The 15056-nt window shown below is 39.5% G+C and overlaps 2 protein-coding genes across 4 annotated transcripts in view; one reads left to right on the top strand and one right to left on the bottom strand.

Annotated features, from left to right (window-relative positions):
* The window catches only part of IFT80 (intraflagellar transport 80), a 64900-nt gene that overhangs the window by 8131 nt on the left and 41713 nt on the right, over positions 1 to 15056 (bottom strand). For both annotated transcript variants that reach the window (XM_082224114.1, XM_082224115.1), the window contains exons 9-16: positions 14512 to 14691; positions 11064 to 11182; positions 10110 to 10184; positions 8847 to 9010; positions 4876 to 4940; positions 2579 to 2714; positions 1570 to 1717; positions 235 to 406 (exon numbers count right to left, since the gene is read on the bottom strand). In XM_082224114.1, coding sequence (XP_082080240.1) covers positions 235 to 406; positions 1570 to 1717; positions 2579 to 2714; positions 4876 to 4940; positions 8847 to 9010; positions 10110 to 10184; positions 11064 to 11182; positions 14512 to 14691 — 1059 coding nt within the window. The remainder of the gene's footprint in view (positions 1 to 234; positions 407 to 1569; positions 1718 to 2578; positions 2715 to 4875; positions 4941 to 8846; positions 9011 to 10109; positions 10185 to 11063; positions 11183 to 14511; positions 14692 to 15056) is intronic.
* Positions 1 to 15056, top strand: part of LOC309533287 (putative membrane protein C3orf80 homolog) — a 51964-nt gene that overhangs the window by 27332 nt on the left and 9576 nt on the right. The window lies entirely within an intron of this gene.

Raw genomic sequence — 15056 nt, 5'->3', positions numbered from 1 at the left:
GCTCTGAAGCAGAGCAGTGTGGAACTATTTAGTGCATCATAAGCTAGTTTTTAAAAACTAGGGGAGTTTCAAAAACACTTTATGATGGGACATAGAGAGAACTCTTTGCATGGCTGAGGGCAGACCCAAAAACCTGACAAAGTTCATATTTCAAAGTCCATTTTTCAAAAGTTGAAGTAGTAATGGGTATAAAAGCTACAAAAAACTTACTCTGCTGCAGAATTTTATATTTACCTTAACAAAGCGACATAATCTGACAGCATCTTCCCATTTTGAATTGTTGACATATTCATGGAGTATGGCTGGATAAGGTGAAATACTGATGTGAATAAGTGAGCCATCGGCTCTCCTGACCGTTACTTGACTTCCAGCAAAACTCACAATCTGGGGATTTTTACTAAATTCGCTGTTGAGAAAAAAATATCATAAACTTATTTGAATGTTGAATAGTTTTGTCTAAAGCAGGGATTTCAAACTTTCTGGGCCGGTGGGCACATCTGAAATTTTGAGAAGCTGATGTGGGTGTCACTCACAAAATGGCTGCCACAAAGGTGTGAAATAACACAAAATGGCTGCCACATCTAAAAAATCCAAGATAAGACTATATAGTAGTGTAAGCAAGCATCAATTGCTCCCATCAATGGTGGAAAGGCACTTACATCAACCACTTAGAGAGAAGCTCTTTGCGCCTCTCCATAATGAAAAGGACTATGGGTGTGCAATCCTGCCATCCAATTAAATGTGGGCATGTTTAAGGGTCTGTGCTCAATGTAGGAGAGACTGAGGAAGCACTCAGAATAGCATTCTCTTAGTATTCATTGCCTATCAATGGAAATATAACAATATTTTTCACGTCTATATACCCCAATTTCTCTTCTGGGCTTTTGTGACATCACATTATTTTTCTTTTTTGTATCAGTGACACCTCATAAAATAATTTATCTAGGCGATACACAGAAAACAGAGTAAAAAAACAAGTTAAAAGAAAAACACATTAAAATGAATTAAACACTGAATTCAAACAGCATCAAAGCAAAATGTCAACCATAGAAAACAAGAGATTGAACTCAGCCAAAGAGGTAAAAGAGCTAAAAATCAATCATCAAGTGGCAATAACTACGGTTAAATATATGCAAAATGATGTTTAAAAAGCACGAGAGAATAAACAGTACATTAATGTCAGTGCCAGATGAGCCTCTCTAGGGAGAGTGCTCAATAGCTGGGGGCCCACAATCAATGGCAGTATGCCACCATTAACTATACAGGGGAGCTTATAGGTTAGCACATAGCAGGTAGGTCTATTTACCGCCCTAAAAATGAAAGTAAATAACCAGAACAGATAGATTCTTCAGGTGGAGAGATGGAAACTGATAATTTGAAACTGCAAACTTAGTAGCTCAAATTTAGCCCCTGATCCAAATTAAACAATGGCAACTCACACTTGTTTTCGCCTGTAATTGCACCCATGTTTTTCACACTGTGGAATCTTACTCCCAATGGTTCTAATGGAAAGTATTTTATTGATGGGGGTACTATTAATTAAACACTAGACATAAAAGTATATAATACCTTGCATCCCTTTCATAAAGGGTTTTTGGTAAGAGATCTTTGTCTACGTATACCACATTGGGATAGTACCAGACTGTGAAGCGTGTATCTTGAAGTCCACAGAGTATGTTGCATGTGTCATTCCACGCCAAAGTATGCACCATTGTTCCTTAACAGAAAGTAAGCAGAATCAAGTATCTGCTCAAGCACATGACACTACAGTATAAACATCAGTATCTTCAACTCTTCTCTGCCAGTAAATATGACTCTAAGTAACAGTTTTGTCTTCTGTGTAAAATAATGTTTATGTTTTACTTCCCATAAATTAGAATTTGTATCCTGAAAGATTAAAGCAGAACAAACAAGCACAAGCCTGCGAGAATTCATGGGTAGTTTTTTTTAACCCCTTTTCTTGGTGTTCCTTGTGTGTGCTCTGAAACTTCCTCTCAGTGTAGAATAGCAGGCATGGGTGTCTTGTTTTTCCCCTTGCAGCACACAGGGTTATGGCTCGGTCCTCCTACTGGGGTTTTATGCCTCAGTGTCTGCCGTATGCCCTCTCCAACATCAGCTAGGCTTCCCCCACCCCTCAAAAAGGAAGTGAACACGTGTTGGTCTACTTAGGTGCAGAACCTGTATGTATGACTGCACTGAGAACACAAAGAAGTACTGAGCATATAATTTTTAATATCACAAAATACTGTTGATTGCTTCATGTACAGTATTTTAGCTTACTTACTGGACACCGTAAAATTATGTGCAGATATCAGAAACTGAAAATACCATTGCCTTGACTTAATCCACGGTTGCAAGCCAATTATGGGAATTAACTCCTGGAATATTGTCCACCCACCCCTAAGGGATGCTTCTATTTAGAAATATAATTTCCATAAATTTTGATTCCATGGGAAAGAACCATTTGGGTGGGGTGGGGTGGGGTAGAGGGCTTCAGGAAAAAGGAGGGCTTTCAAGAAAAAAGAAGAAGGGCTAGAAAGAAGGGGATAAAAATCTGTTGCATAAAGTTAATTCTTACCTATTTTGATAACCTTCTGTTCTTTACCAAATCTCTTCACTGATGTTATATAAAGGTCTCTATTTTTGTCAATAAAAGCAATTTTCCTTTCATTTGTATGTCCTTTCTGGTCTAAGGCAATTTCCATGATTTCTGTCTATATTATAAATCAGTAATATATCATGGAGTTAGGAATTAAATGCTTTATTTAAAAAACAAATATGAATGAATAATTATAGGAATAAACATTTTGCACATTGATCTTGTACACTGAAGGACAGTGAGTTGGTCCAAGAAGAAAACAGGAACGTGAGTGTTCCACTTTCAGATCCTGCTCTTTTATCTACTATACCACACAAGCTTACACTATGCAAAGTCAAAGGTATAACTTATAGCAGGTCTTGAATCCTCTTGTAATAAATAGGTTGAATAATTTTTTAATCAGAGTAGTGTGACGTCTAAAAGTGGGCAATATTACATTAATATCTTAAGTCACAGACCACTTTCCTTTAGAGCCATGTTTGGGCTGGGACACATCAGTAGGCTATGGGTCACTTTCAGGTGATCCCCTTAAATTGCCTGCTGCAGTCCCTAGCCATGCCAAAGCCTTTTGGTTGGACCAATCCCAGCACTAAGAACTGTGAGTAAAATTGGCCAGGAGACAAAGAGTTGGGAGGGGAGGTCTCCCTCATTTGAGGGGAAAGGGCCAAAGGAAGTGTTGAAGGAGACTGAGAGATATAAAAAATTAGTATTTCTTATTATTAGATTCAGGTAGGTAGCCGTGTTGGTCTGACGCAGTCGAAATAAAAATTAAAAAAATGTCCAGTAGCACCTTAGAGACCAACTAAGTTTGTTCTGGGTATAAGCTTTTGTGTGCATTTCGTGGTATCTAAAGAGGTCAGCGGTTTGAATCCCCATGACGGGGTGAGCTCCCATTGCTCGGTCCCAGCGCCTGCCAACCTAGCAGTTCAAAAGCACTTCAAAGTGCAACTAGATAAATGGGAAGGTAAATGGCATTTCCGGGCACTGCTCTGGTTTCGCCAGAAGCGGCTTAGTCATGCTGGCCACATGACCCGGAAGCTGTACGCCGGCTCCCTCGGCCAATAAAGCGAGATGAGCGCCATAACCCCAGAGTCGTTCGCAACTGGACTTAACTGTCAGGGGTCCTTTACCTTTTTTAAGGTGCTATGGACATTTATGTATGTATGTATGTATGTATGTATGTTATTATTATTAACAACAACAAAGAAACAGTGAATACAAGAGGAAAGCTGTTTTAGGAGGAAGAAGTTAAGTGAATGTAAAAGAACCAGGAAGTAGGGATGAAAGAAATGAGCAGCTGGGGGTAGTGCTAAGGTAGAGGTTGAATATGAAAGGAGAATGAAACAATAAATGAAAGGAGACAGGTCAAAAAGCATGTGGGAATGGGAATAAGAAAATGTAGGAAAAAGACATTTGCTATTTAGCGCAGGGGTCATGAACCTAGCGCCCATGAAGACGTTCACTGGCACCCTGAGGCCCCGACTTTGAGTTTCATTCATTAAAAAAAGTAAGTCTCTAGCTCTCCAATAAAGAAAGTTATGAACAAAATGTGTATGGCCTATTAAATATGGGGGTGCGGAGGGGAATGTTATTATGATTATTTTATCATTGTGCTGACTATTATTGTGTTCTGTATGATGTTTCGTTATTATGCTCTGTGAATTATGTTCTTAATGTTGTACACCAACCTCAGATCTTTGGATACAGGGTGGTATATAAACAACAAAACAACAATAAATGTTCATTTATAATTCATTCAATTATAATTCAATTCTACAAATGAATTATCTTACTCTGACCTATATCTTATTGCTTTAAAAAACAAAGCCAAGCACAGTTCTTTAAAAACACCCAAATATATCAAACATCTGGCCAAACTGGCAAAATATTTTTTCTGACTTTAAAAATTGAAGCCTGTATTTCATTAATTAGATGTGCGTAACTTCTAAACTCCCATTAGCTAACTGCTGAAACAGCTATATTAATCTCAATGATCACAGAATTAAGATTTCTCTCAGTTTCAATCAACACTGGCTGATTTCTAACTGATAACATGCTGGGATACTTGGAACTCGAAACTGGGAACATAGCCAAGCTACAAAGCAGAAAGTTATTCATGCAATGTCTCTTTCAACAATCTGAGCTCACCGAGGTTTTCAGCAACATTACACCTGCCTCTCCAACCTAAATTACAGAGGATGATTTCCAGTGTTGGTCTGCTCTGATAATGACTATTAATATTACCCCAAAATATTAAATGATACTATGTACATTACCTTATGAGTAAGGGACTTCCCATCTCCTAAGGGCTTTCCAGCTAAAGGCTCAAAGAGGTAAATAACTTGAGAGAGAGGGAGAGGGAGAGGGAGAGGGAGAGAGAGAGAGAGATTATCAATAAATAATTTGACTGTTATACTCTATTTTTGTAATGAGAGTAAAAGGATGGCATGGGAACATTGGTGTATTTTATTCTTCATTTACTATAGTTCAAATTTTGTGCCATGCATCTATTAGCTGGTTCTTTGTTTTTCAGGGTACAAAGTAGTTTACAACCTTTACTTCATTTACCTTTTCCATAAGCTTGATAACATAAGACTGAAAAATTCATGGTAGAGCTGGGGTTTGAACCAGGGTTTCATATGTCTAGATGTAACACACTGCAAAGGCCACTCTGAATCTCAGTTCTGGTTATTTCTGACCATTTTAAAAATATAACCACAAAGCAAATAATAGCTGCTTGATTACTGCAAATGTAAAATCTATACTTTACACTCTTGTCATATGACTGTAAGGAGGGAAAACCCCAGGAACTTTTCATCGTAATGCTTTGAACTGTTATTATTGTTAGTAATTTGCTTGAGAGCTTGATTTGTGCTAGAAACCTGAAAGACTTATAACTGAAATTTAACAACTGGACAAAGTTGTGTCCTTTTGCAAGTTGCTGACTTTTTGGGCCAAAATAGTAAGTTTTGTAAACAAAAACCTATACATGACAGAAAAATTACAGTGTGATTATTTTTATCCCTGCTCACTACCTTTTGTCATAAAATGATTAAATCTTTCAATTAGACTTACAGGAATATAACATGAAATATTGAAAAATAAAGGATATTAACAATACAATGCAGGATCTACTATGTTTTTTATAGTTGGTATGGTAAAGTGCTACTGTTAAAAAAAAGATGAAAAGGTTAAGTAGGTGCACATAGCTAGCTTCATAAAACAGTTTTATTCTATATATACCATTACAGGGGAGTAAATCCCATTGAACTCAGTGGCACTTACTTCTGAGTAGACAAGCATGAGATTTGTGAGTTAATATATTAATCTACTTTATACAAAGTCACATTTTATACAGGGATTAACCCCATGCTTACTGTTCTCAAGATAGGAAGGTTAGAAAAACTAGCACATGTACAGTCTGAAATAAATGTTGCATAATTCAGCAAATACATGGAAGGGAGTGATTAATTCCAAACAGATTTTAAGCATTGACATCACATGCCAAATCCAGCTGATAATATGTCATCTATATTCCATGTGGCATGCACGTTTAACTTTAAAAGACTCTTCCATTTGCATTTTAGCATAGTGTCATGAGTTTCTTTTAGAAGGATACAGGATATTGGTTTGCGGTCACTGGTTATATTGGCAGGAAAAAACGATGTTATGAGAACAGGTGCTGTTCTGATGTTGTTGGTTGCATATGAAAAGGAAAAAGAAGGGTTACATCCAGTGCTAGTTTGAGCCAGCTGTGTAAACACAGGAAAATAACTTGTGACTTGAGACAGTGCTGTGCTCTTTTTGATGTAAGGTTTCCCTTGTCATAGACACTGTTTGTGTTTTTATCAAAACCAAAAGTTTTACTAACTATCACGATGTTCTTTTTTATATATGAAGTGTATATATTACAAACCCCATAATTTCTCAAAAAAGGAAGAGGAAGACCAGAAAATAGGTGGAAAACACGAAATATTGTCATCTTTTGGATTCAATAATTACTGAAGTGGATAAAGGTGGAAAAGGGATAGTTAAGAAAAGGCAAAGGACATGACCTATCAACTCCCATGTCACACTCACAATAGCCGATTCCCAGCAGAGTATATAAATATTGTTTAGTGCTTTTTTAAAAAGTGAAATTAAACCCATCTGTTAGGTTTTAGAAATTGTCTATGTCACCGGCAATTGGGAAACACTGGCCTGCAAGCGCTCCAGTTGGAGAACAGCCTTTACCAAAGATGTCATGGACTTTGAAGGCACTTGAACTCGGGACGAAAGGGATAAACAAGCTAAGAGGAAGGCACATTTGGCAAACCCTCACCATGATCAACTACTGCCCGGAAACCTATGTCCCCACTGTGGAACAACGTGTGGATCCAGAATTGGCCTCCAGAGTCACCTATGGACACACCACTAAGACCGTGTTCATGGAAGACAATCTTACTCGGCTATAAGTGATCACCAAAGAAGAAGAATGTCAACTACAGGCTATTTTGTACAGAGGTTACAGATGGAAACAAGCCCTAAGACATCCAGTTTTCCTGGATAAACTTCTTTAGATATAGTACAAGGAAATGCCTCTTGTTCACTGAAAAAGTATTTCACCCTTCAACATCAGTGGGCAACTAGAGGTCCTTAGAAAACAAGGAGCAATGAAATACGCAACCTCTTGCAAGGGAAATTATGTATTCTGATGTCTTAGTTTTGGAAGGAAAGTGGAATACTGTGGTACCTCGGGTTACATACGATTCAGGTCACATATGCTTCAGGTTACAAACTCCGCTAACTCAGAAATAGTGCTTCAGGTTAAGAACTTTGCTCCAGGATAAGAACAGAAATCATGCTCCGGTGGCAGGAGGCCCCATTAGCTAAAGTGATGCTTCAGGTTAAGAACAGTTTCAGGTTAAGTACAGATCTCCGGAACAAATTAAGTACTTAACCCGAGGTACCACTGTACACCTCATATTTTACTGAGATGATTTAATAACTTCTGGGATTTTGATTAAATCTATGTGTGCTAACAAATAGCAAATTATTTCCCACCAATTCTGGGATTTTCTTGACTAGTAACTGAAACATATTTCCCCTCTGGTGTCATTTATTCCTGCTATCTCTCCTGGAGAACTATTGACTGTTTACTTGACAAACCTCAACAAGCCAAAGATAAGCATAAATCCAGAACTATCAATAAGCCTGCAAAAAAGAAATGCACCCAAAAAGAAACTCTTGATGCTGCACACATAACAGAAATACATTGGCTATAACCAAATTTATGTTAGTAAAAGTTTGCTTATACAATGGGGCTCCCCCCCCTTATCCCCACTTTAGCCCATCAAAAACCTCTACTAAAAGTCAGGAGATCCTCAGGAAAGGCCTTGGATATAGCACAGGGGGATAAGGAAGAAGATGAAATCTCCATGTGATTTTCAGTTATGCTTCCTTCAATGGAGGGCTGGCTAAAGACATTTTAGCACCTGAGGCGAACCTCCAAATAACACCCCCCCTCCCCACCAAGGAATAAAGGGTGAAGGAAGCAGGAATAAGGCATGAAGAAAGATCAGCAGTGGGATCCACTGCCCCTGTGGATCCTGCAGCCTGAGGTGGTCACTTCACCTTTCCTCATGGGTGGGTCAGCACTGATTCATTAAGAATAAATGAGGAAAAGTTACTCTAATTTCAAATACATGTTTGTTTGTTTGTTTGTTTGTTTATCTAAGAAATTTATATACTGCTTTCCAAGAAGACCTCACTATTGTAACAATAAACATCATTTTCAAAAAGGAGACATTGACATGGAGCAAGGACAATTTTGAACTGCACCCAAGGAAAGAAGGGTTAACCCTTCCATCTGTGATATGCCCACAAAAAAATGCCACTCCCTATTGAAATTAGGCTTGAAAAATGACTTATTTTGGCTACAGCAGAAGAATTCTTTCAAATCTAATTGCGGGGGGGGGGGGGCATTTGTGAGGTGGAGTAATTAGTTGGGGAGGGAAGAGTTAAGCTGTGACCTATTGAACCCTCACTCCATTTCAATTTAGGTTTGAAAGAAACCTTCTATGTGCTGCAATAGATTATTTGAAGCCTGATTTAAGTAGGAGAGAGAGGATGCTGAAGACATCAAGAAAAGGCTTGGTAGGTGCAAGTGCACCCATAAGTGATACATTGACAACCCCATATTTACTTCTATTTGCTCAGAAGAAACGTTTTGTGCAAAAATAACAATTTTAATGTCTGTACAACATACCTTTTTCATCAGATTTATCTCTTAATGCTAGGGTATCATTACTCAAAGAAATGGTCTGAACATTTAGTATATCTGTTCTCATTCCTGGAACCTTCGGAGAGGAAATTAAACGTCCTTCATAAGAATATAAATATAGCCCTCCACCATCTACAAGAAGAAAATGCCTATAAATAAGAAGCAGAGGAGAAAACACTGATTAACTATTTTCACACAATACTATTAATGTAATTGTCTATATACTGTATTATTATTTCTTGCATAATTTAAAAATGCATTGATTCAAGTAAGTATTTTCAAATAATATATCAATGCACAGGAATTTGTAATCAAATGTCTTTCCTTTAAAGTTCTCTAATTTCTCCTCTGCTTAGGACATCTAATATTACATCAATCTGATACTAAAATGACTTGGCACATATTCATGGTAATATTTGCATAATGGTACATACACTTTATTTGGAAAGTGAGGTTTTTTTGGCTAACTGGTTTAAAAGGCAAGTGTTAATGATAGAAATTCAAAACCTACAAACACTTACTTGGAGGGGAAATTATTATCAAGTCCAAAGCAAGTTTAACCACACAGAGGTACTACTGTACACAGATTTACTCACAGAGTCAAGATTGCTGGGTGTCACATTCATGAGCATATAACAAGGCAAGCAGAGCATATAGCTCTAGATTAGACAAACAAGGTCAAGAGTCAGATCTAGCTGGGAAACTGCTTCCCAAACAGTATCATTGAAGTCAGCACATATATTTCTTCCAAATATGATCCCACTAGTAAAGGTAAAGAGACCCCTGACCATTAGGTCCAGTCATGACCAACTCTGGGGTTGCGGCGCTCATCTTGCTTTATTGGCCGAGGGAGCCAGCGTACAGCTTCCGAGTCGTGGCCAGCATGACTAAGCCGCTTCTGGCGAAACCAGAGCAGTGCCCGGAAATGCCATTTACCTTCCCGCCAGAGCGGTACCTATTTATCTACTTGCACTTTTGATGTGCTTTCGAACTGCTAGGTTGGCAGGAGCAGGGACCGAGCAACAGGAGCTCACCCCGTTGTGGGGATTCAAACCGTCGACCTTCTGGTCGGCATGTCCTAGGCTCTGTGGCTTAACCCACAGCACCACCTGTGTCCCGATTATTGCTTGTGGTAGTGTTTATAGCCTTGCCCTCCATGAGTCCACAGTGCTACCAGCGTCCCTATGATCCCACCATCTCACCCTATTTAAGTAAACATGGTTTTAAGTCATGCAATCAGAAAGTTACCTTTCTGCCTGTAAAATTAAACTGACAGTTCCTTCTTTAAGGTCAAAGATTAATGGTGTATTCCAGTTTTTAGTCCTAAAGCAAAGAGCAAGACAATATACATTAAGAAACAACAAAAAAAGAGATAGTGTACATACTTTATAGTTATATAGTGAGATTTTCACAGATATATCAGCTTGAAAACATTGTGGTAAGATTTCAAAAGAATCAGAGGACACATAAGTATTTATCATTCCGTTTATACAGTATCATTTTAAACTAGGGCCAGACTAAGACATTTTGGCAACTGAGGAGAACCACGAAATGGAGCCTCCCTCCCCACCAGGGAATAATGATAATAATATTTTTAATAATAACTTTATTATTTATACCCTGCCCATCTGGCTGGGTTTCGCAGGAGGGGTGAGTGAAGATCTACGCCAGGAGCAAGGGAGAGAAAAAGATCTATATTGGGGTTTGCTGCCTGAGGCGGTCGTCTCACCTTGCCCTATGGGTGGGCCAGCCTTGTTTTAAACATTGGTTACAGCTTTTATGCACCAGTAGAATGTACATGGTCTGCTAAATGCCTACTAGAGCTTTGCCATATTCCCTTGAAACAGAACTTCCAACTGTACCCCTAAACTTTGTTAGAGGACTTCAAACTTTAAAAAGTAATTTAGAAAGTTGGCATGAGTAGTGATTAAAAGGTTACAGACCAAAATAGTGCACAGTTGCACTGGGAAACAGGATGCCAATAAGCAGTAACATGTGGCTTCACTGGGAAGGTCCCACTCATGGGAAAATGAACATAGCTAATTCCATTCACAGTTATGAGAAGTTTATGTCATTTAGCTTAGGTTTATGGGAGATCTCCATAAAACAATGGATGCTTCCCAAATCAAATCATGTAGCTGTGAAAAATTCAAGGTTTTTAATTGATCAGATGGCTGTGTCTCATTAATTCAGGCTGCTTACGAGAATATGTAACACTGAAGAGATGTTGAAACTACTAAATGCCCATAGTTCAAAGAGGCTTTAATGACTCTGTCTCGAAATTCCAGTAAATCCACTGCGTCATTAAGTACATTACGAACCTAGTGGGAACAGAAGCCAATGGTTAAATAAAATTTAAATAATTTTGAAAGCAAAAGCAAAGAAGTAGCCTTATTCTTAGCTCTAAGGACAGTACAGAATGTCAGGAAATGAAGATGAATAATGAATATTCAAGTATTTATATTCCTCAAATTCAAGCTTTAAAACTCCCATTTTTGTATTTATTTTGAAGAATCTAGGGCCCATAATTTAGAAACTATTGAGCTGAAGATTGTTAATGTATTGAGTGAGACCTAGCAATATGCAGTGTGCTCCTATGTATCTTTATTCAGATCAGTAGTGTAGGGCTGCAGCCTTCTTTGAGGTCAAAGACTGAACACATGACTCCTAATAAATAAGACTCATTTTCCTTGTCCATGGGGTAGTACTAATAGTGCTTTCCCAGATTATTGCAGCAACAGACTTGGGACATAAAGAGAAGGGCACCCTGTGCCTAAGTTGTTCAGGGCTTTGTTCATTACATACTGGTATCATTAGATACTGGTACAGTGATGCCTCGCAAGACGAAATTAATTCGTTCCGCAAGTTTTTTCTTCTTGCGAGTTTTTCGTCTTGCGAAGCACGGTTTCCCATAGGAATGCATTGAAAATCAATTAATGCGTTCCTATGGAAACCGCTTGCCAGGCTGGCGGTGCGGAGAAGGGCTTTTCTCCCCATCGCAAGCCTTCAGGACAGGTACGGGAACAGAGGGGAAGGGGCGCAGCGCTTCTCCTCTGTTCCCGGGGCTTGCGGTGGGAGGAGGGTTTTTCCTCCCCACCGCCAACATTCAGAACAGCATTCTGAATGTTGGCGGTGGGAAGGAAAACCCTCCTCCCACCACAAGTCTTCAGGACAGCCATCCGAAGGCTGGCGTGGGGAGAAGGGCTTTCCACTCCACCGCCAGCCTTCGGAGCAGCCTTCCGAAGGCTGGCGCGGGGAGAAGGGCTTTTCTCCCCACCGCCAACCTTCGGAGGAGCCTTCCAAAAGCTGGTGCGGGGAGAAGGGCTTTCCGCCCCACCGCCAGCCTTCGGAGGAGCCTTCCGAAGGTTGGCTCGAGGAGAAGGGCTTTTCTCCCCACTGCCAGCCTTCGGAGGAGCCTTCCGAAGGCTGGTGCGGGGAGAAGGGCTTTCCACCCCACCGCCAGTCTTCGGAGGAGCCTTCCGAAGGTTGGCTCAGGGAGAAGGGCTTTTCTCCCCACCGCCAGCCTTCGGAGGAGCCTTCCGAAGGTTGGCTCGGGGTGAAGGGCTTTTCTCCCCACCGCCAGCCTTCGGAGGAGCCTTCCAAAGGCTGGTGCGGGGAGAAGGGCTTTCCGCCCCACCGCCAGCCTTCGGAGGAGGTCCGAGGACAGTGGGGAAGACGCGCTGCGCTTCCCCGCTGTCCCGGAGATTTCCCTATGGGCTTTCGTCTTGCGAAGGAAGCCCATAGGGAAATTCGTTTTGCGAAGCGCCTCCAAAACGGAAAACCCTTTCGTCTAGCGGGTTTTCCGTCTTGCGAGGCGTTCGTCTTGCGGGGCACCACTGTATCTGAGAAGGCCTCACAGAAAGTTGACATTTGGAAAGTGAAAGTTATTAAAAGGGAATAGCTCCTCCCATCCTGAACATGGAAATGCAATGATAATTCACAATTAATGTCACTTAACTATTTATAAGCAGTAAACCAGGGCAGGACCAGTGGAGATCTAGTCAGTTCTGGTTTCCAGAATCTTATAACAAAAGTGAACTAAAGCTTTTATATAAGATTGAGAATGATATGTTAATTGTGCATTTATTCTTATTTCTAAACAACATGGTAGAAGCTGGGCTGGAAACTTTTCTTGAGACAACCCCAAAACAAGAATTTAAATTATGTGCAAGTCATTTGCATACACTGGTAGCGAAGACTCCTTTGTATACCTTTCCCACGAAGCTGTACAAGCTAAATATAACTAAAGCTTCAGGGATTACTAGACAGAGTCATTCATTACGATTCGCTGTCTGGGAATGAATACCAAAAATATGATTTTTACCTGCCAATTTGTCTTCCATATTCCCAGACACTGACTCATAACATCCCACCCAGTGGACAGATGGGTAATATAGAATTTCTGTTGTTGCAAGTTTTCCCAATTATATATTCAGCATCAAAGACAACTTCATGTCAGGCCAAAAGATATTTAGGTGCCTAATTATAGATTTGGGAGCCTAACACTGGGCACCCAGGGCTGAAAAGCTTGGCCTGAACTCTAATACTGAATGTGTAATTGAGAAAACTTGTAACAACAGAAATTGTATATTATCTCCCTGTCCTCTGGGTGGGATGTTATGAGTCAGTGTCTGGTCACCGAGGACAGAACATTTAGCAGGTAAAAAATTAATACATTTGCTTTCAGATACTCAGACTCACATTTTAAATTTAGGACCATGTGTTTTTAAAAGAACCTACATTCATAATTCTTTTAGGCTTCAGTTATAATAAGGTAACCATAAAATAGAAAGTTGCCTGAAAATCTTTAATTGGGTCTAATAAAAGGCTCTTTAAAGTATTCTGTAAGCAATCAGATTTTAGGTATGAAAAGCTTATGGTTTCTCTAGGCTGGACAACTAGTAGTAAAAATAAGTCATAGTAGATGTTTTACCTAGCTGAAAACTATTTTAACCTGAGGCTGAAATACTCTGGGCAAAGTTTCATCAAGAAGCACTATTAGGTTGGGGGGGTAGTGCTTGGCTAATGTACTGATTTTGTGATCAAAGAAAACAGACACATTTAGTGCTATCCCTGCTCTTAGCAGAAAAACCTGCACTATAGTAAAAAAAGAAAAAACCAACAATGCTGCAGCTGCTATAATGGTAAACCACAGCTGTGTACATGTACAGGGTTTTTTTTTTTCCAAAGCCAGTAAACCAAGGCTACCTGTGCATGGACCATTATGCTATTGCTTCTGCAGCTGTGACTTTGCTGCCAGCTGCAAAATAATTTCTAGCATAAATGTGGGTTTTTTAATTCTGAATTTCCAGCCACTGCAGTAACCAGAGGTATACTCCACAGTCAATTTACTCCAGAGTAGCCTTCCTAACATCAAGATAATTGGGTTGCGAGAATTGACCTCAGTTCATAAACATATTGGTCAACATGCTATTATCACCAGGAGCATCCTGAAAGCTGCTCAATCCAGCAGACTGATGAACAGATCTCCTGGGGATAGTTAGCTGGCCATAGAGACGGATGTCACTCATTCACTCAGTTCATCTACAACTGAAAAGGATATTCAAAAAGTACCTGTTATTTTCTGCCAACATTTTGTGCTCACCACATTTGTGAGCCACTCACAAAGCTTGAAACATCCAACACATACCTCCATCGTTCTTCTTTTAGTTAATGTTATTCCAAAGTTTTTCCACACCCAGTGCTGTTCCACAACATGAGCAAAAATCACGTGTCCATTTCCACAAGCCCCCGCTATTTGCGTGCCATCAGTAGACCAAGCAATATTAAATATGCTGCCGGTGTTTGGTTTCTCTAAGGCATAGGACCACTGCAAATTTAAAAAAAAAAAGTGCATACTTCCACTTGTAATTACTTCTACAGTACACAACGCATATATTACAACAATGCAGTAATAATGCTCTGTGTATGTGTACGCATACAACATCTTTGTCTATCACTCTTAAATTATTTGTCTTTGGGACAGTGATAGGATTACTTAGTTTTCTGTTCAGCATCCAGGACAGTGAGGACACTAAATAAATGTTAAATGGTTTCTGAAGCAAAGGCATGAACCTAATTAGCTAACAGTAAGGCAATGCTATTCCAGCTTTTTATTAGATGAACTGAGTGCAAAATAAAAGGAAAAAAGTTGGTATCTCTGGGATAATTTCACATAAAAGTCTAAATTGCTAA

This window comes from Podarcis vaucheri (assembly GCF_965113315.1).
Source record: "Podarcis vaucheri genome assembly, chromosome: 5".
In the NCBI taxonomy this organism is placed as follows: Eukaryota; Metazoa; Chordata; class Lepidosauria; order Squamata; family Lacertidae; genus Podarcis; species Podarcis vaucheri.
This window is presented reverse-complemented; position numbering and strand designations above follow the sequence as displayed.